A 22,601-nucleotide genomic window follows, 5' to 3' on the forward strand; every position below is an offset into this window, starting at 1 on the left:
GATCTCAGGGTAGTGAGACTAAGCCCCGCATCGGGCTCTGTACTGAGCCTGGAGCCTGCTTAAGCTTCTCTCTCCTTCTCCTTCTGCCTCTTCCCCCAACTCATGCTTGCTCGTTCTCTCTCTCTCTAAAAAATAGAGAGAGAAAGAAAGAAAAGGAGAGAAAGAAAAATAAAGGAAGGAAGGAAGAGAGAAAGGAAGGAAGGGAGGGAGGGGAAGGAAGGAAGAAAGAAAGAAAGAAATAGGAAGAAAGAAGTATTGGCGAGGATGTGGAGGAAAAGGAACCCTCTTGCACTGCTGGTGGGAATGCAAACTGGTGCAGCCACTGTGGAAAACAGTATGGAGCTTCCTAAAAAAATTGAAAATAGAATTACCATATGCTCCAGTAATGTCACTATTGGGTATCTATCAAAAGAAAACAAAAACACTAATTCAAAATATATACCCATCCCTAAGTTGACTGCAATGTGATTTACAATAGCCAAGATACGGAAGCATAAATGACTGGGCAGAGTGTGTGATGCATATATCTACAATGGACTCAGCCATAGAAAAGAATGAGATCTTGCCATTTGCGACCACATGAATGAACCTAAAGGTATTATTCTAAGTGAAGTAAGTCGAAGACAATTTACTGGATCATTTCACTCACATGTCCATTTTAAGAAACAAAGCAAAACAAAAAGAGACAAACGGACTCTTGACTACAGAAAATAAATGATGACTGCAGGGGGAGGAGGGTGGAGGGATGGGTGAAACAGAGAAAGGGGGTTAAAAGTAAATTAAAATTTAAAAATCAAAAGTCATTACTTAGTATCTGTTAGATGTCTGCTATTTGCAAGGCAAAGAAAACTGTATCTCTCTGATCCCATGGAAGCAGATGAAGAGTAATCCATTTGGCTTCTCAGAGATAAGACTGAATGACCATCATACCTGTACTTAATAATCTTTTAATTTTCAAGTAATTTTATGCTAGGCCTCAAAGTCCAGCGACTGAGTCCTTCAACACCAAACTATAAATCTCAGGACAAATCCAAGGATTAAAAACATCTTAAGTCTAGTTAATTTTTAACTTCTCTAAAAGTGCCTATCCATCACCAGGGTATCTGGGCATTCCATCATAAGAAAGGTTTATGAGAAAATGAAATATTCCACTTTCCACTTGCCTCGAGTGCAACAGAATAACCTTGTACGTAGTATTTCCCGGTGTACCAAGCCACCACACATGATAGGGGGATACAGTTAGCATCGAGAACATTAAATTTCATCCCCCAAAATTAAAAGTCCAGATCAGAGCCCATGAAGAAATTATCCAAATGGCTCTAGGAGGTGCTAGATCTGCTCTGATTAAAGACAACTTTCAGGGGTGCCTGGGTGGCTCAGCTGGTTGGGCATCTGACTTCTGATTTCAGCTCAAGTCATGATCTCAGGGTCGTGGGATCCAGCCCGGAGTCGGACTCCATGCTCAGCATGGAGTCTGCTTCTCCCTTCCCCTTTGCCCCTTCCCTTGCTCTTTCACTCCCTGACAGTGAATAAATAAAATCTTAAAAAAAAAAAAAGAAAGAAAAAGAAAAAAAGACAGCTCTCAGAGGGTCTGGACCACCACATTGAGAACTCCAAGCATCGGGGGCACCCTGCACACACTACCTAGGTCAGGGTCAGGCAAGTGGGTGAAGTGCAACCTCCCTCTTCAGAATGTACAGCCATGAAGAGTCGTTTTAAGGAAAAGAAATTCTGTGTTGTCATTTATCTCAGCCTAATAGTAGAGCAGCTATCCCACACAGTAACAGAACAGTGGCACAAGAGAACATAAGGCCAAGCTGGCGGGGACTTCAGTGACTAGCGCCAGGGAGATGATGTGAACCCACTGTTTCTAGGGCTTCCAGTGTTAAGGTGATGTTAGAAATCTGGATTATGTTAAATCTGGTTTATAAATGTGGACAACGAACCCCAAATTTTGTAAATGATGTGATCAAACCACGTCCGTAGGTCAGGTCTGGCCACAGGCCAGCGGTCTACACTTTCTGGCTGGACCTTCTCCAGGGCCAAACCTTCGCAGGCCACTGCTGATCACATTCCCGCCAGGGCTCAGGGCTTGGGGCAACAAGGGTCTATCTAGTGGCCCATAGGTCACAGGGGCTACCCCAGCATCTAGCCGTCAACCACCACTTGGAAGAGTGACCACAAAGCCTGTTATGAATTCTAACATGGTCCTTTAAGGCCAGATAATGTTGCCTTACCACTTAGTGGTATGGTGTTTAGATCTAAAAAACAGAATCTGCGGTCCCTGGCTGGCTCAGTCAGTGGAACGTGTGACTTTTTATCTCGGGCTTCTGGGTTTAAGACCCATGTTGGGTGTACAGATTACTTAAAAAAAAAAAAAAAAACTTAAAAAATTTTTTTAGAAATTTAAAAAATAATAAAAATAGAATCTAATCAGCTATGTATTTTATGAAATATAAGCTCCAAGTTATTTTAGCCTGAAAAATTATAGGCTAAGGGGGAAAAAATAATCTCAAGCCAAATATAAAAAAATGTAAGTCACCAAAGGAGATGAGGCGTGCACAAAGACTAAAATGCTTTAACAGTGAGGGCGTCTCTCTCGGCTGCTGCTGCTGCTGCTACTATTTTTAATTGGCTTGTTTTTAGAGTTTGCTTTAAAAAGAAAGCAGTGAGGGAAAAAAATGAACCCCTTAAAAACACGCTCATCAATTTTACGTATTCTATGATACATGTTTCTGCCTACTACATGGGGCACACATTTAAGTTACAGCCCTCATTTTTACCTGATGGAATTCTGAAAAGCTGTCCAATCTTCTTGAAAAAGTGAGTTGGGAGGAATATCATCGAGCTTGCACTTCTTTCGTATTGACTGGAGAGTGCTGGTAAAATCGGACACGTACCTATGCGGAAAGAAAAAAAAAACCCGACAGGGACGTCATCATAAACTCCTCGGCTCTAAAGACACCTGGAATCATGTGGTTTTGGGCAAAGGGCTAAGGACCCTGAGAGCATCTTTAGAGGCTCCCACCAAGGAGTCAGACAGCCTGTAAAATCTGACCACAGCAAGGTCTTCTCTGCATGGCCAGACCGTCTTTCTCACCTGGTAGGGCGGATTTGAGATGCTCAAGACGAGACAGGAGGGGAGAGCCACTAAGACGAAGACTCTGGAGACCCACCAGGTGAGAGGTGGTGCTGGGAAATGACTCCCTGGCCCAAAGAACTGTCCTGACATGTCACAGGCCCATGATGATACCTGACCGCCACCCAGCACACTATGTAAGGCAGCTCGCCAACGTGCAGGGTACTCTTGCAGGATTCCCCGCCCCCTCCCCGCCCCCCAGTTTAGAATAAACAGCCAAGCTCCACAGCGGGCAGGTTCCAGGCTTGAATAGCGCAGGATGTGAAATGGACTGGAAGCTGAGGCCTCTCCCTGCCCCCAGGCTGCTGTCTACTCCGCCAGACCCCAGCTGCTTCCCTGCCCAGCATCCAGCACAAGTACAAGTCCATCGCTTCTTTCCTGTGTGTATTTAATGTATGTGCTGTCACCAGGTTAGAAGCTCCGCAGGAACAGGGACTATGTCCTTGTGGCTCATAAGTGTCCCCAGGAATGAGCACAGAGCTGGGAACAAAAGAGACACCTGGAAACAGTTCCCGGATGAATGCAAGACTTGCACTGGGGCCCTGAGAAAGTATCTGGGTGTCTTTGGGACTGTTTTCTCGTCTTTAAAATGCACTTAACAAATGGTGTCTTCTACATTGCTTCAAGGAGTTGTGATGATCAAATAAATGAAATAGGGGTTTCTGGGTGGCTCAGTTGGTTAAGCATCAGACTCTATGTGTCGGCTCAGGTCACAGTCTCTGGGTCATAAGACTGAGCCCCACATCAGGTTCTGCGCTCAGTACGGAGTTTGTTTGTCCCTCTCCCTCCTCTCATGCAAGCTTGCTCTCTCTTGCGAATGAATAAATAAAATCTTTAAAAAACAGATAGATAAAATAATATATATAAAAGTTCTCTGAAAAGAATAAAAGGAAAGCTGCTGTGGGTTGGCGTTGTTTTCTGAGGACATACACTTCCTGGAACATGAATGAATGTGTGCACGTCCTTGGGAGGGTATGGTGAGGAGGACACAGGTGAGCAGGGGTCTTACTCTCTGGAAACCATGAGGCTCCCTGAAAACCCAGGACATCTGTGTGCATCACAAGAAGCCTGACCTTGTTCCCTTCCCAAACCACAAACCCTAAGTGAGGAAGGTGGGTTGTGCCCCGCAGGGCACAGCCCTGAAGACAGCTTTCTTGGGGAGATCGGTCCTTGGTGGATGGGGAGGGGTCTCAAGGACCACCTGACAGAGGGATGCTGAGGAACATAATCGTGCTTCAGCGGCAGGTCGAACAACTGGGCCACCACCCCGCGACCATGACAAACGTGTCTTACAAGAGCGTGCGACCCGCCGATGTACCTGCTTGGCAGCAGCTCACGACAATGTTTCCAGGTCGCAGAGTGGGCAGCAGAGCCCTGGAGTGGGAGTGGGGGAGGGGGTGTCCCCAGTTCAGCCACAGTGTGTATCACATCACATTTTCATCACATTTATCCCCAGATTTTCCAATTCTCTCTCACGATCAACGTTTCCAGGTGTCTCCACCATGTAAGGGTCGCTGTGTTGGGGGCTTTAATTACCTGCTTTCACTTACTAGCCACGAATGCCACGGGGAGAGCCTCATCACTTGGAGAAAAGACACCCAGATGCCAAGACATCCCAAGCAGTAAGCATCAGAGCCGTGAGCCTGGTAGGGCTCCAACACCAGAGCCCACACTCCTGGCATAGCTGGAAAGCCCCTGATTCTGAAACCCCTTCTCGCCTGCTATACCCTTCGACCTCACCCTGGTTCAAGTTAGGCCAGGCCCCTCCTGTCTTCCCTGCATGCTCCATCCTGCCGTCCCCAATACCCCTCCCTATGACTGAATGGTGTCCCATTTCAACACCACTCAGGTTAAGCTTCACACTGATTGCCCTCATTTTATAGACAGCAGCTGCTGGGGTAGCTTCCAACTCTTCCCTTCTCGAGGTGACCTAGTTTCACCATGGCCCCTCTCTACAGTCTGAATTTTTAATATAGATTTGTGTGTTTTTTTTTAAATGAAGTAATCTAAATAACCAACAGAAGAACTATCTCACTCACAACAGCTGAGAAGAGCAGGGGATAAGAGAGGAGCAGCCTTATATACACTAGTTCCTCAAAATACAATAGTAAAGGATGGGGCGCCTGGGTGGCTCAGTGGGTTAAAGCCTCTGCCTTCAGCTCAGGTCATGATCTCAGGGTCCTGGGATTGAGCCCCGCATCGGGCTCTCTGCTCAGCGGTGAGCCTGCTTGCCCCTGTCTCTCTGCCTGCCTCTCTGCCTACTTGTGATCTCTGCCAAATAAATAAATAAAATCTTTAAAAAAAAAAAAGATACAATAGTTAAGGTTGATTAAAAAACTCCTTTAAAGTACAGAGGAAAGAGCTGAACGTCTTCTTTTGAAGGAATAAAAGCAAAATGTTCAAAAGTGGGTATTTTGGGGTGCCTAGGTGGCTCAGTGGGTTAAAGCCTCTGCCTTCAGCTCCAGTCATGGTCCCAGGGTCCTGGGATCGAGCCCCACATCAGGCTCGCTGCTCAGCAGGGAACCTGCTTCCCCCTCTCTCTGTCTGCCCCTCTGCCTACTTGTAATCTCTGTCTGTCAAATAAATAAATAAATCTTAAAAAAAAAAAGTGGGTATTTTTGAGCAGAAAGACTAAGGGTGGGAGGAAGACTTTCACATTTTTATAACTTTGTAAGTTTTTTAAAAATTACTCTAATGCAGGCGCCTGGGTAGCTCAGTTGTTAAGCGTCTGCCTTCAGTTCAGGTCATGATCCCAGGGTTCTAGGATCAAGCCCCAGATAGGGCTCCCTGCTCAGCAGGAAGCCTGTTTCTCCCTCTCCAACTCCTCCTGCTTATGTTCCCTCTCTCGCTGTTCTCTCTCTCTGTCAAATAAATAAAATTTTAAAAAATTACTCTAATGTATTATTTTTGTTATTTCATAATAAAATTTTTAGATCCCAATAAAAAAGTTCTTTCTATCCACAAAATCCTGGTTGGTGGTGGAGACAAAAATTGGCCAATTCTATCCAATGAGGCTTATTGCTCATTCTTCTCTTTCTACGGACACACATCTGGGTTTATCTGGTTACTTCTCGATATGAGAGCAGCGCCTGTGGCCTTGGCGGCCTTACCGCCTCCACCCTGAGCTGCCCTCCGATGGTGCTGACCACCTGCTATGGTGATCGAGAGCTCTGGCTCCACGGACCTCAGAGCTCACAGGGACGTGCCCAGTATTTCTGGAATGACAAGAGCTCCCTGAACTTACTATAGGAAAACAGCATTGTGTTCAATTAAAAAAAAAAATTCTTGTGGGGCACCTGGGTGGCTCAGTTGGTTGAGCATCTGGCTCTTGATTTGGGCTCAGGTCATGATCTCAGGGTTGTGAGATCAGGCCCCAAATCAGGATCCACGCTGAGTACGGAGCCTGCTTAAGATTCTCTCTCTCTTTCTGCTGCCCCTCACCCCACCCAAGCCTATACGCACTCCCTCTCTCTAAAACAAAATAAGAAATAAAAATAAATTTCTTAAGACTGAAGGCAACTATAATCTAGAACAAGCTACCAAGAGAAGGGTTTTGGAGAGCCTGAGAATGTGTCTGTGTGTAAGCCAGAGACTGGAGCTCTGACCACCTGTGGGCCGTGGCGCCTCAACTGAGCAGGTCCGAGAATCCAGCCTCACGCAGCCTGCTCGCTTGTTCTGTCACCTAACTAAATGTCACTTCGTGTCCTCTTCTTTCTTCCTTCACACAGCTCTGCTGCAATGTAATTCACACACTGCACAATGCACCCATTTAAAGAGCACAATTCAGTGGTTTTCAGCGTAGTCACAGAGCTATGTGACCATCACCACAATCAACTTCAGAACATTTTCATCGCCCAAAAAAGCAGCCCTGTCCCTTTTAGTAGTCAACCCCATCCCCTCCAGGTGCCCACCTCTCCTCAGCCCGAGGTAACCATCAGTCTATTTTCTGTTTCTATCAATTTGCCTGTTTTGGACACTTCATACAGACAGAGTCATAAAATACATGGTCTTTTATGACTGACTTCCTTCACTTAGCCTGTTTATATTTTTTTCATCTTATATTTTTAATTATATAAGCAATGTGTGAACATATGCTCCTCTTCTAAAAGTCAGAAAACAACAAATAAAGCTGAATTCCCTATGAATACCACCCTACTCCTTCCCTGCCTCCCCATCCCCTCGATGTTTTGAGTTTGTGGCCTAACCTTCCACACATCGGGGCTCAGCAGAATTTTCTGCTAAGGTCCAGATATTTTAGGCTTTGCAAAGTCCAAGGTCTGTTCTAACTACTGAACTCTACCTTCATAGACCATAGGTAAGTGAAGGGGCATAGTTGCATTCCAATAAAACTTTATTTACAAAACCAGAGGGCAGGCCAGGTTTGGCTCATGAGCTAGTTTGTTGACACCCATTCTACAGGAATATGTAACGCATGTTAAAGCATTAAAATGGCAGATCCAGAACAGGGATTGGTACTTTCGACTTTTTTGTAAGAAAAAGTTTTCCTGAAATACGGTCACACCCATTCATTTACATGTCATTTACAAAAGTCTCTACTGGGGGCGCCTGGGTGGCTCAGTGGGTTGGGCCACTGCCTTCTGTTCAGGTCATGATCTCAGGGTCCTGGGATCAAGTCAGCAGGGAGCCTGCTTCCTCCTCTCTCTCTGCCTGCCTCTCTGCCTACTTGTGATCTACTGTGATCTCTAAATAAAATCTTTTTAAAAAAAAGTCTCTACTGACTGCAAGGCCCACCAAAGCCTACAATGCTTACCATCTATCTGGCCCACTGCAGAAAAAGCTCGCTGAACCCCACTATGGAAAATATACCTTATTTTTTGTATGTTCTTTTTACATACTGTATTGGACTCTACATAATATTCTGCAACTTTGTTTTTTTCGCTGGACACTATATTTTGGAGATCCATCAATGTGGATATATGTTGATCTAATTAAGGCTGTAAACGCCAAACAGAATTCCCTTGTATGAACATGTACATTATTTAGTCATTGCCAAATTCACGGACATTCAGGTTGCTTCAAATGTTCTACTATTGCTAATGGTGCTACAAGGAATATCCTTGAGATTGCCCCCTCAGGGGGAAAAAAACAAAGATTGCCTCTTGGGGGGCAGGTGGGGGTGGTGGGACGCCTGAGTGGCTCAGTTGGTTAAGTGTCTGCCTTCAGCTGAATTCATGAGCCCGGAGTCCTGGGACTGACCCCTCTGTCAGGCTCCTTGCTCAGTACTGAGCCTGCTTCTCCCTCTCCTCCCCACTCATGCTCTCTCTCACTCTCTCTGTCTCTCTCTCTCAAATAAATAAAATCTTTAAAAAAGATTGCCCCGGGCTCAGGCACATGTGCTACTCCAGGGCTCAGAGCAGGAACACAGAACACACACATTTGTGACTGGGGCAGACAGCACCCTCTGTGTGACCTGTCCCCACACCCCAGCCTTACTTGGCAAAGAGGGATTTCAGTGCTGCCAGCAAGCCGCAGGTCCCCAGGCCACTGGTGAATCTGACGCATCTGTCGACGGCTGCAGAAGCCAGACCAAAGAGCTTGTTCACGGAGTGGCTCAGCTCCTGCACGCAGTCGATGACTTCCCCGTGTTCCTGGTCAGCAAATATGGACAAATGAGGGCCGCCTCAGACTCAAGAACAGATGAACAGACAACATTAAGATGGGGGAGATCTCCAAACCTCTTGGCCCGTGGTCAGGCGGCAGAAACACAGCCCCAAGCTATGGAGCTCTTCCAGAGCCTGAGCCAAGGGCAGGACATCTACATGGCCAGTAAGATCACACACTGGGGGAAAAGCCTTCCGTTTTTCACCTCTTTCCTCTTTTTCTGTGATTAAGATGGCATCTCCCCTCTGGCTCTAAAGCTAGAATTCAAATTCTCTGTATCAAACACTCTAAAAGAATGCAGCGAAAGGAAAATGCTTCCTTCAGGGGCAAGAATGTAACTGAGGCGGAACAGACTTTCTAGGCACATCACTAGAAAACGGAAAAATGGCAGGAGGCGGCAGAGTTTAACTAGCGTGAGGTCTGCTCTTAAATGTCAACTTGCATCATGCCAGATCACCGTAATACTGGCAATGGGAATGCCTTCCCTCGCCCTCGCGGTCGGAGGCCCGCCCAAGTGAACCTGCCCCTGGGGCACCGTCCCTGAGTGCTCGGCTCCTGTGCCCATCTGCACCCAGGCTCTTTGAGGCTTTGAGAAGCCCAGTCTAAGATCGCGGATTGGGCCTCGCTTTTCAGGGCCGGAAACCACTGACAGCAACCAAGAGAGGACACAGTGAAAAGGGTGCCTTCCTTGATTTTCCAGTCTCAAAATATGACCTTGACTATAAGCTCCTCAAGGGCAGAAAACACCACCTGTTCGTGCTTTTCTAGTTTCTAGCATTTAAAGTAAGGTCAGTATGCAGTAAGTGCTCAGTAAATGTTCATCAACTATAAAAAAAGAAAAAGAAGGGGGCGCCTGGGTGGCTCAGTCGTTAGGTGCCGGCCTCCAGCTCAGACGGAAGGCTGCCATAGTAAGAATTCATTATCTGGGAGATCATCAACTTTCCCCCCAGAGATTTAAGCCTCTCATTCTGCTGGACCTTTATTTGAGATTTTAAATAGAAAATCAATAGCATCTCCATGGTCTCATTTTACACCTGGATTGCAAGAGTCCACTGGGTACTTAGAGCCCCTTTTTTTGCCCGCCCCCACCCCGTTCCCAGTCTTTGCACCCCACCCTCCTCCCTGGGGCTGGCAAACCAGAGGCTCCCTGCCCAGCCACCGGTGAGACTGGGCCATTACCAAGGGCACCGCGCTGATCTGGATGAGAAGGTTCTTCTCTTCCAGGTCGCCGTACTTCAGCTGGTAGGGTTTGTACGGACCATACACAGCCTCCACCAGTTCCGTGACTTTCACCAGGTTGTACTCATCTTGAGGGAATCAAAAATTAAAATCGATAATGAACAAAGGGGCCAAAATTTCTGGAAAGCAACGGGTGATGGTACGCTGCTGGATCTTTTCTGGTTTCACCTTAGGGGTGACTGCATTTTGTTAATGTGCTGTGGCTGTTCGTGGAAGCTGCAGCAATCACTTCAGGAAATAATTTTAAGGAACTTGGGCTCTGGGTGTCATTTGTCTAGAGCACTGTTAAAGATGCCAACTCCCTTCGTCCCACAACCCACCATGGCTAAGAATCCCTGCAAATGATAACTCTAGTCAAGGGTCAGTTCCAGAAGTGCTACAGAGAAAAGGGCCTGCTGGAAGGATATTTTTCCAGGACTTTAGAGACAGGATACCTCACATACTAGGCATCCCCAAAATTCCTATATCCGCCTACATAAAAAAATACAAAGCATGTTTGTATCAAAAATCGAAATGGGCATCTTCCAAGACACAGCAACTCAGCTTCTAGGCTGAACACTGACACCCAAGAGACTTCAGCAGCCACTGATAAGCCTTGCCTGAATAAACTTTTACACTGCTGATTATAAAATGATTTCCTAATCCTCTCGTTCCTTCTAGATCTACTTGCAGGTCTTCTCTTATAAAGAAGAGATTTTCCTTTCTTGTTCTCTTTAATATAATAAATCCCGTGAACTCGTAGATTCTTCTCATATTCATGGTGTTAGGACCCACTATTGTCATTATTCACTTTGATGCTCAAATCGTTTCGAATTTGGTCAGCGGTGGCCCCTTCAGGCTGCCTCCTGAAATCTTTCTGACGTGTCCCTAATCAGCCTTTGAGTGCCTCAGCTGGAATCCAAAATCTTTTCTCTAGCCTGCAAGGAGCCATGCAGGCTGAGCTCAGGAGGTGAAAGAGGCAGGCAGTGCCGAGTGAAGGCTCTTCTGTCCAGGCTCCCCTGACTCCTACTTACGTGACTGTGTACAATGACAGAACTCTGGAGGCCTGTTTCCTCAACTATAAATTAAGATTAATAAAGGCATCAATCTTATAAGGCCTTAGTGGGGATTACATAAAATCTGTGTCTAGTATGTGGGAACACTTCATAAAAGCCAGCTCTTTTTATTTTTAACTGCCCCAGCCTTTCCTCCTTCACCAACCCCTTGGCCCCCAGCCTTCTCTCAGCTCCTCAGACACACCGGGCTCCCTTCCGGTCATGTGCCGATGCTTCTGTCTGGGAGGATCTTGTTCTCCCTTATCCTCTGGCATCTGGTCACCTCCCCGTTTTTCTTCCAGGACTCACTCAGCTCAAGTCACCAGGCTCGATCAGCTTTGTTGGCTCACACATGCTCCTAGAACCACTGTGTTTTTCATCAAAGTACTCATCTCATTTTGTAATTATACACCCATTACTATGATCATTAGGTATCTCCCACCAGAATAGATGATGGGTGACAGCAGGGACGGTCTGGTTTTGCTCGGCACAGCAACCTCAGCATCTAGCATCCCAGTGCTCGTCCATTTGTAGTTGAACAGAATAAATGAAACGCACTGTGATCTATCTATAAAGGAGTCACAAAAAATAATTGGACATCTACATATACAAAACACACACACAAGTTGGGAACCAGAGATGCAACTGGGAAGACAGAAGCTACGAACCTGTTGTGGTGGATCTGCTTTGGAACGATCTAGAACAATCCACTGTTCCAATTCTTTGGAACAAACTAGAAATATGCATTTCCTAGCTCTGTCCAACAAAAGGCCTTAGAAGCCCAGCAACGATGAATACCCTTGGTGTCCAGACCTTGTTCTAAATACCATTTACCACTAGAAGAAACCAGGCTCCTTGGGAAAACACAGGTCTGAGGCAGGGAAGGTATGTGTTCCTGGAACAGTTTGTGCCAAACAGCAAGAATGCACTTAAAGACTGATGGGGACACGTCAAAAAGATCCAGGAGGCAGCCCGAAGGGGCAACCACTGACCAAATTGGAAATAATTCAAGCATCAAAATGAATAGTGGCAACAACAAATCATAACACAATGAGTAAAAAAAGAATCCAGGAATTCACAGTGATATGAAAGTGAGGAAAGGGGCTGCCAGGCTGGCTCAGTCAGAAGACCATGAGACTCTTGACCTCAGGGTTGTGAGTTTGAGCACCACATGGGGTGTAGAAATTACGTAAATAAATAAAACTTTTTTAAAAAGTGAGGAAAGAAAGGGAAATCTCTTCTTTATAAAAGAAGGCCAAAATAGATGTAGAAGGAAGCAGAGAATTAGGAAATCATCATTTTATAATCAGCAGTGTAAAAGTTTGTTCAGGCAAGGATTATCAATGGAGGCTCAAGTCACTAGGTAAATATTTTTTGAGGATTAGTATATTTCTATAGGCTCAAGGCATCACTCCATGCGTTACTTAATTTTTTAAAGATTTTATTTATTTATTTGAGAGACAGGTGGAGAGTAAGAGAGAGCACATGTGGTGAGAAGCAGAGGGAGAAGGAGACTCCCCGCTGAACAAGGAACCAGATGTGGGACTCAATCCCAGGACCCTGCATGACCTGAGCCAAAGGCAGACACTTAACTGACTGAAGCATCCAGGCACCCTAAGGATTACTTATGAGTTACAAAGAGGAAGAAGTACCTTTATAATGGAGAGACCTAGTGGATACATCTACTAAGTGATTAATCCAACCATCACCGATGATTGGACATTATGTGTCTCCTGACGTGGTGCCACAGGTAACACACCCCATCATCAATGCAGCATTCTTGCCAAAATATTTCATCTAAATTTAATCTTGAGGAATCAATCAGACAGTTCCAGAATATGGGACATTCCACTAGAAAACTACCTTGTAGGGGCACCTGGGTGGCTCAGTGGGTTAAGGCCTCTGCCTTCAGCTCGGGTCATGATCTCAGGGTCCTGGGATTGAGTCCCGCATCGGGCTCTCTGCTCAGCAGGGAGCCTGCCTTCCCCCTCTCTCTCTGCCTGCCTCTCTGCCTACTTGTGATTTCTTTCTGTCAAATAAATTTAAATAAAAAAAAAAAAAGAAAGAAAACTACCTTGTATTCTTCAAAGAGGTCCGTGTCTTGAAAGACAAAAGAAAGACAAGATGACTATTTCAGATTAAGAGATTAAAGAGACAAGACAACCAGATACAATGTGCATCAACTGATCTTAATGGGAGGCAGAAGTGGGGAAGCAGCTATAAAGACTTCTGTGGGGGAAAAAAAACCAAACAACTTTTGTGGAACAAATGGAAAAATTCATATATTAGGTGACATTATTGAGTAAATATTAAATTTGAGTGGTTTTTTTCCCCTCCCCCTAAATTTGAGGAGGTTAATACAGTAACAAAATACTCTATTAAAAACACATTTAAGGGGGCGCCTGGGTGGCTCAGTGGGTTAAGGCCTCTGCCTTCAGCTCAGGTCGTGATCCCAGAGTCCTGGGATTGAGCCCCACTCTGACTCTCTGCTCAGCGGGGAGCCTGCTCCCCCCCCCCTCCCCCCGCTCCTTCTCTGCCTGCCTCTCTGCCTACTTGTGATCTCTGTCAAATAAATAAATAAACTCTTAAAAACAAACAAACAAACAAACAACATATTTAAGGAGCGGCACCTGAGTGGCTCAGTCAGTTAAGTGTCTACCTTCTACTCAGGTTATGGTCTCAGGGCCCGCATCGCACTTCCTGCTCAGCAGGGAGCATGCTTCTCCCTCTGCCCCTTCCCCTGCTCCTGCTTTCTGTCAAATAAATGAAATATTTTTTAAAGATTTTATTTATTTCTGGCATGCCTAGGTGGCTCAGTGAGTTAAGCCTCTGCCTTCGGCTCAGGTCATGATCTCGGGGTCCTGGGATCGAGCCCCGCATCGGGCTCTCTGCTCAGCAGGGAGTCTGCTTTCTCCTCTCTCTCTGCCTGCCTCTCTGCCTACTTGTGATCTCTCTCTCTCTGTCAAATGAATGAATAAAACCTTCAAAAAAAAAAAAAAGATTTTATTTCTTTCTTTTAGAGAAAGAGGGAGAGGGAGAGAGGTGGGAGGAGTAGAGGGGAGGGACAAGCAGACTCCCCACTGAGCAGAGACTGATGTGCGGCTCAATCTCACCACCCCGAGATGATGACCTGAGTCAAAAATCAAGAATCTGATACTTAACTGACTAAGCCACCCAGGTGCCCCAATAAATAAAAAATAAATAAATAAAAATAAATAAATAAAATCTTAAAAAAAAAAATTTAAAGCACAGCTGGATGGCTCAGTCAGTTAAGCGTCTGCCTTAGGCTCAGGTCATGATCCTGGGTCCTGGGATCACACCCCAGGTCAGGCTCCCTGCTCACCAGCAGTCTGTTTCTCCCTTTCCCTCTGCCCACCAACCTCCCCCACACCAATGCAAGCTCTCTTGCTCTTACTCTCTCTCAAATAAATAAATAAAATCTTTAAAAAAAGTAGCTCAGGGGGCGCCTGGGTGGCTCAGTGGATTAAGCCGCTGCCTTCGGCTCAGGTCATGATCTCAGGGTCCTGGGATCGAGCCCCGCGTTGGGCTCTCTCCGCAGGGAGCCTGCTTCCTCCTCTCTCTCTGCCTGCCTCTCTGCCTACTTGTGATCTCTCTCTCTCTCTGTCAAATAAATAAATAAATAAATCTTTAAAAAAAAAAAAAAGTAGTTCAGGATACAGAGACACGGTCATTCATACAGAATCTGTACATGTATATAACACAAAATATTGTTTCTAGATGGGAGATGGAGAATGACCTTCCTTGTCTTTTCTGTTTTTTTTTTAAATAATGAATGCCTGTTATTTATTAATTATAAAATAAATTATCTTAAAAATTTCATTTTTCTATTGCAAAATCTTTCATATATTTCTAATCATGCCATGTACATGCATTAATTACTAAAATAGAAAGTGTTAAAGGCAAAATATAAAGTTTGATAATATTTCTGCAACATACTTGATAAACAATGGGAAAAAAAATCCTTACTATATAAGGATATTTTGGGGAGATACACCAAATTTTTAACAGTGGTTACACATGTATATATTTTCCATCTGTGGAAAATGTGTATTTATATTTGAATTACTGGGAGAAAATATAACAGAAGGCTGCCAGAGGCTCTCTCTGAGTGCTGAGGTGATTTTTTTTTTTTCATTTTTCATTTTTTTTCATTCATTCATTTTTTTTTTCATTTTTATGCTTCTGTATTTTTATTTTTGTGTAGTGAAACATTTTTATTCTTCTGTATTTTTATTTTTGTGTGTTTCTGAAGTATTTTTAGATTTAAAAAAATACTTTTTTGAAAACCTCAATAGGAATCCTTAAAAATCTAAATTTCTGTGGCTGGCTAACAAAGCGCGTCCACGTCTGATTCTTTGGAGGGTGGTCCTCTCTTCTTCAAGGACGTCCTTCACCAGCAGGAGGAAGGCAACCCGCCCTTCTGCCCTTTGCCCTACCATCATTCTACTTGGCCCTAGAAGGCAGCATGTCCTATGCTCTAGCCACTGGACACCGCATCCCGGTCCCCTGGAAGCGATCCACATCCCCCTAGCCTCTCCCACAACCGAGACCTGCCGAGTGAGTGAGCCAAAACACCTATGAATCATCCGGAACTCGAACAATAAACACACTCCCTGGAATGTACAAAGTAATTATACACAAATGTAATTAAAGAGAATAACTATTAAATAAACCAAGGTAGTGACACACAGCAGCCAAATGGCTGAACAAAGCTTCCTGAAGCGATTTCCTGATTTGACAGCAGCATGTGTCACGAGATCTGTGCTACTTAAAAGTTTATGATGCTTTTAACTTACAGGGGACACAGGTAACATACCACTGCTGTGTTCCCAAATAGGAATCAGGAGTGCTTTGTTCCCAGATACAGCTGGGGAAATGCCCAGTTCCCCCATTACCACCCTTAGTCCTGACATAGCCTCCCTGTCCTTAAGAACTTGCTGGTGTAGGGGCGCCTGGGTGGCTCAGTGGGTTAAGCCTCTGCCTTCAGCTCAGGTCATGATCTCAGGGTCCTGGGATCAAGCCCCACATCGGGCTCTCTGCTCAGCGGGGAGCCTGCTTCCTCCTCTCTCTCTGCCTGCCTCTCTGCTTACTCATGATCTCTCTCTGTCAAATAAATAAATTTTAAAAAAAAAGAACTTGCTGGTGCCCCATCATAAAGCCCCTCTAACCTATCTGTTCTCTTAACTTACTTTTTAGGTTGAGTTTTCTGAGGTTTTATGCCTCAAAGGGAAGACTCAGCCCTCCCAATGTAGCTGGCTGCCAATTCAAGACCACCAATGTCCAGCTACCTCATTTATATTCTAAGCCCCTGCCGATGTACCCATCACGTCCCCAGAGCATGCAAAGCCCCTGGGTAGCACTGCGCTTGGTTAACAAGCAACAACCATTTCCACAATGGCCATGCTTTCATGGAAGCGGCTTCTGTATCTGCTGAGAAGGAAAACAAGGATCCCTTCCGATTCTGCAAGATCAGTCATCTAAAAAGACAGGAAAACCCAGGCCCCAGAAGCTTCAAAAAGAGCAAGTGAAGACAAGCCAGAAGGAATGTTTACGTGGGTGGGGGAGCTGCGCCATCTCCAATCCCTTGGCAAAGTGGGCGGTGGCATCATAGAACTCCAGCAGCTTGAGAAGCTCCAGCTCAGGCCCTGCCCTCTCCAGGCTGGAGCTGAGGCAGTCGGGCAGAGTGGGCAGCAAGGCCCCCAGAGTCTGAATCAGCAGCACGGTCACCACCTCGTGGGGGTTCTTGAAAACCTGCAGCGGGACAGAGGTATCGGTGTTAGCACACAGGGCCAAAGAGGAGCACACCTGTTAAAGAAGCAGTCTCCTGGGCTGCTCTCAGAGGAATCCCTCCAGCAGCTGGAAAGTGACCTGGTCAAGAGCTTTAAGCCCCAACCGATCCTTATCCCAAACTTGAGCAAGCTCAGAAGGCCAAGTAACTGGCAGAACTTGCAACCTGTCCAGAACAACTCGCTACTTCATGTCTATCACTGGCCCCAAGTGCCTCTTTCCCCATCTGTGACGCAGAGTATTGAGATCGCCACCCATAACCGGCCAGCGAGGACTGTGTGGATGACAGGGCAGAAACTGGCAGTATGTGGGAAGCGGGGAACAAAATGGAATTAAAGAAGAGCAATTCGCTGAGTCAGGGCTGGAGGACATCTAGCCAGATTTGCAGACCAGCCCACAGCCCTCTCCCCTTGACACAGATCTTTGGTAAAGACGGATTTATCTTTTATTCTAAGGACCACCAGGAAGAGTGTGTGCAGGGCCTTTAAGATTACAGATTTATTTATTCGCTAAGAGTCTTTTCTTTTTCTGTTTCATATACTACTGATCTCTTGTGGGCAAAACTGGAAGAATGTACACAGTACATTTAGAGAGGGGTTCTGATGGACACCCCTGTCTGTGATGCTTTTTTATCATAAAAATGCTGTTTTATCATAACATAACTTAAATATGCATAAACATGAAAACAAGATATAATGCCATTCCTAGGTAACTCTAAGGCCAAAAAAGGTGTAAGCTTAAAAACTGTAAGATCAATAAACTCAAATTTTTAGGAGAAAATACCCTGAGAGGAAGGAGAATGAAAGCACTACTTCTCCAAAGTTATGGGACACAGCAAAAGCAACACTAAGAGGGAAATTCATAGCTTTAAACACATACATTAAAAAGGAAGAAATATCTCAAATCAATAACCTAACTGTACATGTTAAGGAAAAAGAAAAATAAGAAACTAAACCCAAAGTTAGCAGAAGGAAGGAAAAAATAAAGATTAGAGCAGAGGTAAATGAAATAAAGAATAGAAAGTTAATTTTAAAAATCAACAAAACTAGCAAGTTCTTTGAAAAGACCAACGAAACTGACAAACCTGTATCTAGACTGACAAAAAAAGAGAAAGAAGCTTTCAATTACTAAGATCAGATATGAAGGTAGGTACACTTACTACAATTTTACAGAAATAAAAGGGATTATAAGAGAATATGATGAACAATTATATGCCAACAAATTAGATAACTTACATGAAACAGACAAATTCCTAGAAACACAATTTGCCAAAACTGTTGGAAGAAGAAACAGAAAATCTGAATAGTCCTATACCTAACTAGGAAGGAGGCAGAATCAGTAATCAAAAACTGTGTTGCCCCAAAATTTATATGTTGAAGTCCAAATCCCCAGTATCCCAGAGTGTGACTATCTTTGGACCTAGGAGCTTTAAAGAGGCAATTAAGGTAAAATGGGTCATCTAGGTGGGCCCTTATCCAATCCAACTGGTGTCTTTATAACAAGAGAAGATTAGGACACAGACACCGACAGAAAGAAAGCATAGGTAGAAGACTGCCACCAGCAAGCAGAGAGAGGTCTCAGAGGAAACCAACCCTGCCAATACCTTGATCTTGGACTTCTAGTCCCCGGAACCATAAGAAAATAAATTTCTATTCTTAAACCATCCAGTCTGTGATATTTAGTTATGGCAGTCCTGGCAAACTAATACAAAACACCTCCTAACTCATTCTATGAAGCCAGCATCAACCTGATACCAAGGCCAACCAAATACTAAAAGAAAATTACACAATCAACAATATACACAATCAATATAAATATACACAATATAAATACACAATCAACAATACCCAACAAAATAATAATAAACTAAATTTGGCAACCATATTAAAAGGATTATATACCATAATTAAGTGGAATGGATCTCCAAAATGAAGAGTGGCTCAATATATAAAAATTAATCGATATAATAGACTACATTAACAAAATGAAGGGAAGAAAACACACGACCATCTCAGTTAATGCAGAAAAAAGCATCTGATAAAATTCAACACATTTTATGTTAAAAAAATAAGATAAACAAACAATAAACAATCAAAAAACTCAATAAACTAGGACTAGAAAAGAATTTCCTTAACATGATAAAGGTCACACAAGAAAAACAGCTATCATACTCTACCGTGAAAGGCTGAAAGCTTTTCCCCTAAGGCCAGGAACAAGATAAGTATGCTATTTTATTTAACACAGTATTGGAAGTTCTAGCCGGAACAGTACAACAAGATAAAGAGATAACAGGCATCTAAATTGTAAAGGAAGAAAAAAATTATCTCTGTTCATAAACTATATGATCTTATATATAGAAAACCCTAAGGAATTCACACACACAACCTGTTAGCATTAATAAATTCAGCAAAGCTACAGGATATAAAATCAACAAACAAAAATCAGTTGTGTTTCTATACACCAGCAATCAACAACCCAAAAAGGAAATTAAGAAAACAATACCATTTATAACAGCATTAAAAAGAATAAAATGCTTAGGAATAAACATAACCAAGGAGCTAAAAAACCTGTTCGCTGAAAACAATGAAAAACTGCTGACGAAATTAAAGAAAACACAAATAAATGGCAAGACCATCCTGTGTTCATGGACTGGAAGACTTAATACTGTTGGAGCACCTGGGTGGTTCAGGCGGTTAAGCGTCTGCCTTCAGCTCAGGTAATGATCCCAGAGTCCTGAGATTGAGCCCCACATCAGCCTCCTTGCTCAGCCTGCTTCTCCCTCACCCTCTGCTGTTCCTCCTGCTTGTGCTATCAAATAAATAAACAAAATCTTTAAAAAAAAAAGAGAGAGACAGACGGGGGGGGGGGGGGCACCTGGGTGGCTCAGTGGGTTGAAGCCTCTGCCTTTCGGCTCAGATCATGATCCCAGGGTCCTGGGATAAAGTCCTACATTGGGCTCTCTGCTCAGTGGGGAGCCTGCTTCCCCCCCCCCCCCCCGCCTGCCTCTCTGCCTACTTGTGATCTCTGTCAAATAAATAAATAAAATCTTAAAAAAAAAAAAAGAGAGAGAAAAGAAAAAGAAGAATGACATTGGCAAACTCTCACTTCCAGATCTCAAAACTTACTACAAAGATACACTAATCAAAACAGTGTGGCACGGGTATAAGGATAGACACATAGTCCAATGGGATAGAGAGCCTAGAAATAACCCATCACATACAGGGTCAAATAATTTTCAACAAGAGTACCAAAACCATTCAATGGGCAAAGGACAGACTTTTCAACAAATGGTGCTCTGAAAACTGGATATGCATCTGCAAAAGAAACACACTGGAACCTTACTTTGCACTGCTACAAAAAAATTAACTCAAAATTAATCAGATCCAAACATTAAGAGTAAAGTATAAAAACCTGAGAAAAAACATTTGTTTGGATGCCTGGGTGGCTCAGTCAGGTAAGCATCTACTCTTGGATTTGGCTCAGGTCATTATTTCAGGGTTGTGAGACTGACACCGCATTAGGCTCTGCACTCAGTGGAGACTCTGTGGGATTCTCTCCCTCTCCCTCTGTCCCTTCCCTGTTTGTTTCCTCTCTCTCTAAAATAAATAAGTAAATCTTTAAAAAAAAAGGAAAAAAACAAAAACACTGGGGGAAAATCCTCATGCCCTTGGATGTGGTAATAATTCCCAAGCGTGACACCAAAAGCAGAGGCAATAACAACAGAAAAACAGATAAATTGGGCTACATCACACTTAAAAACACAATTAAAAAATTAGTGCATGAAGGAACACTGCAAACAGACTAAAAATACAACCCATGGGATGGGAGAAATACTTAGAGATCATATATCTAATAAGGGATTAACAGCCCCAATACAGATCAAACTCAAAACATAAAACCAAAAACCCAACTCAAAACTGGGCAAGGACTTTAACATGTTTCTCCAAAGATGATTAAAAATGGCTGATAAACAAATGAAATGGTGCTCAGTGTCAGCAGTTGTTAGGAAAACACGAATCAAAACCACTTCACACCCACTAGGACGGCTATTATTTAAAAAAAAGAAAGAAGGGGCACCCAGGTGGCTCAGTTGGTTAAGCGTCTGCTTTCAGCTCAGGCCATGACCTCAGGGTCCTGGGACTGAGCCCCACATCAGGCTTCCTGCTCAGCAGGGAGTCTGCTTCTCCCTCTCCCTCTGCCCCTCACCCTCTACACGTGCTCTCACACTCTCTCTCTCAAATAAATAAAATATTTAATAAACAAACAAAAGGAAAAGAAAATAACAAGTGTTAGAGTGGATGTGGAGAAACTGGAACCTTCATACATTTGCTGGTGGGAGGGTAAAGTGTCACAGCTACTGTGGAAGACAGTCTGGCAGTTCCTCAAAAGGTTAAAAAAGATGTGACCCGGCACTTCCATTTCTAGCTGTAGAGCCCGAAGAACCGACAACAGGGACCCAAACAAGTCCCACGTTCACATCAGCATGATTCATGATAGCCAAAAGGTGGGAGTGATCCAACTGTTTATCAACACGTGAATGATCAACAGAACGTGGCAGATACACATAATGAAATATTACTCAGCCACAGAAAAGGAACGGAAAATTCCAGCATCTGCCACAACACGGATAATCCTTGAAAATATTATGTGAAGTGGGATAAGCCGGACACAAAGGACGGGTACTGTACAATTCCACTTCTAAGAGGGATCTAGAATAGGAAAATAGAGACAGTAGAACGGAGGACACCAGGCCATGGGGGAGAAGAGCTTGGGGAGTTACTGCTCAACAGGCACACAGTTTCTGGTTGGGATGATTAAAATGTTCTGGAAACAGAGAGTGGTAACAGTTAATCAACACTGTGAATATACTCAATGCTGCTTAACTGCAAACTTAAAAATGGAAAATTTTATGTTAGGCATGTTTCACGGCACACACACAAAAGTCATTTCAAATTTAAAACCAGTAAAATTCAAAATAACGAGACAGATGAAGATGACACCCTGCAACTAAACCTTTTCATCATTAATTCTACCTGGTGGTACAGGTTCCTCTGAGCTCCCAGCCGCCTCTACTGCTCTGTGGTGTGTGAGGATTCCTGCACTGCTTCCACGTCTAGGCAAACCACCAGCTACTACGGAAACATCAAGTTGGTTACGGCATTAAACAGAACGCACTTGGCGCCAGTGCATACATCACATAAGTACTGAGTTTGTCCCCAAGAGAACAGGGATACCAAAGTGGATGTCATCACGAATGCACCCACTCAATCACACGACAGCCACTGGTCTTAAGGCCATCAAGTACATAATCCAAACTACTTTTTTTTTTTTTTAGATTACTATAATAATAGAGAATTCACAAAGCTTCAGTGAACACCTGCTTAGTTTGAGAAACATCTGTGCTAGAGTCTGAGAGGAAGGAACAGAGGAAAGAACCAAACAAGCCAACGAGGAACAAAACGACCAAACTATGGGAACCTCCCCAATTCATACTCCTTGAGCAATGGTCTTCCACCCGTCTCCTGTACAACACAGTTGAGGCGGGCCACTCTTCCTTGGCATTTAAGTGTCCCAACCTAGAATTCATTACTGTCCCCGTGACCTTCCCAGACCTGTTTCCCTCAACTTGTGTATTTCTGACAGTAACCGCTCCCTTCCGACACAATGAAAATCTCCCCTCGGACTTTTCCGTTATCAGTTTCTAGGCCTTAACAACTGTCCACTCTTCTTGAACTGGATGCCTTTTACTACATTTCCAT

The 22,601-nt window shown here is 44.1% G+C and overlaps 1 protein-coding gene across 3 annotated transcripts in view; it reads right to left on the bottom strand.

Annotated features, from left to right (window-relative positions):
* The window catches only part of COG7 (component of oligomeric golgi complex 7), an 82,340-nt gene that overhangs the window by 28,313 nt on the left and 31,426 nt on the right, over positions 1-22,601 (bottom strand). For all 3 annotated transcript variants that reach the window (XR_006816696.1, XM_045993524.1, XM_045993523.1), the window contains exons 7-10: positions 16,608-16,806; positions 9,941-10,068; positions 8,594-8,748; positions 2,784-2,900 (exon numbers count right to left, since the gene is read on the bottom strand). Coding sequence is in view for 2 of the 3 variants with exons in the window: in XM_045993524.1 (XP_045849480.1) it covers positions 2,784-2,900; positions 8,594-8,748; positions 9,941-10,068; positions 16,608-16,806 (599 nt within the window). In the remaining variant the exon portion in view is untranslated. The remainder of the gene's footprint in view (positions 1-2,783; positions 2,901-8,593; positions 8,749-9,940; positions 10,069-16,607; positions 16,807-22,601) is intronic.

This window comes from Meles meles, chromosome 21 (assembly GCF_922984935.1).
Source record: "Meles meles chromosome 21, mMelMel3.1 paternal haplotype, whole genome shotgun sequence".
Classification (NCBI taxonomy): Eukaryota; Metazoa; Chordata; class Mammalia; order Carnivora; family Mustelidae; genus Meles; species Meles meles.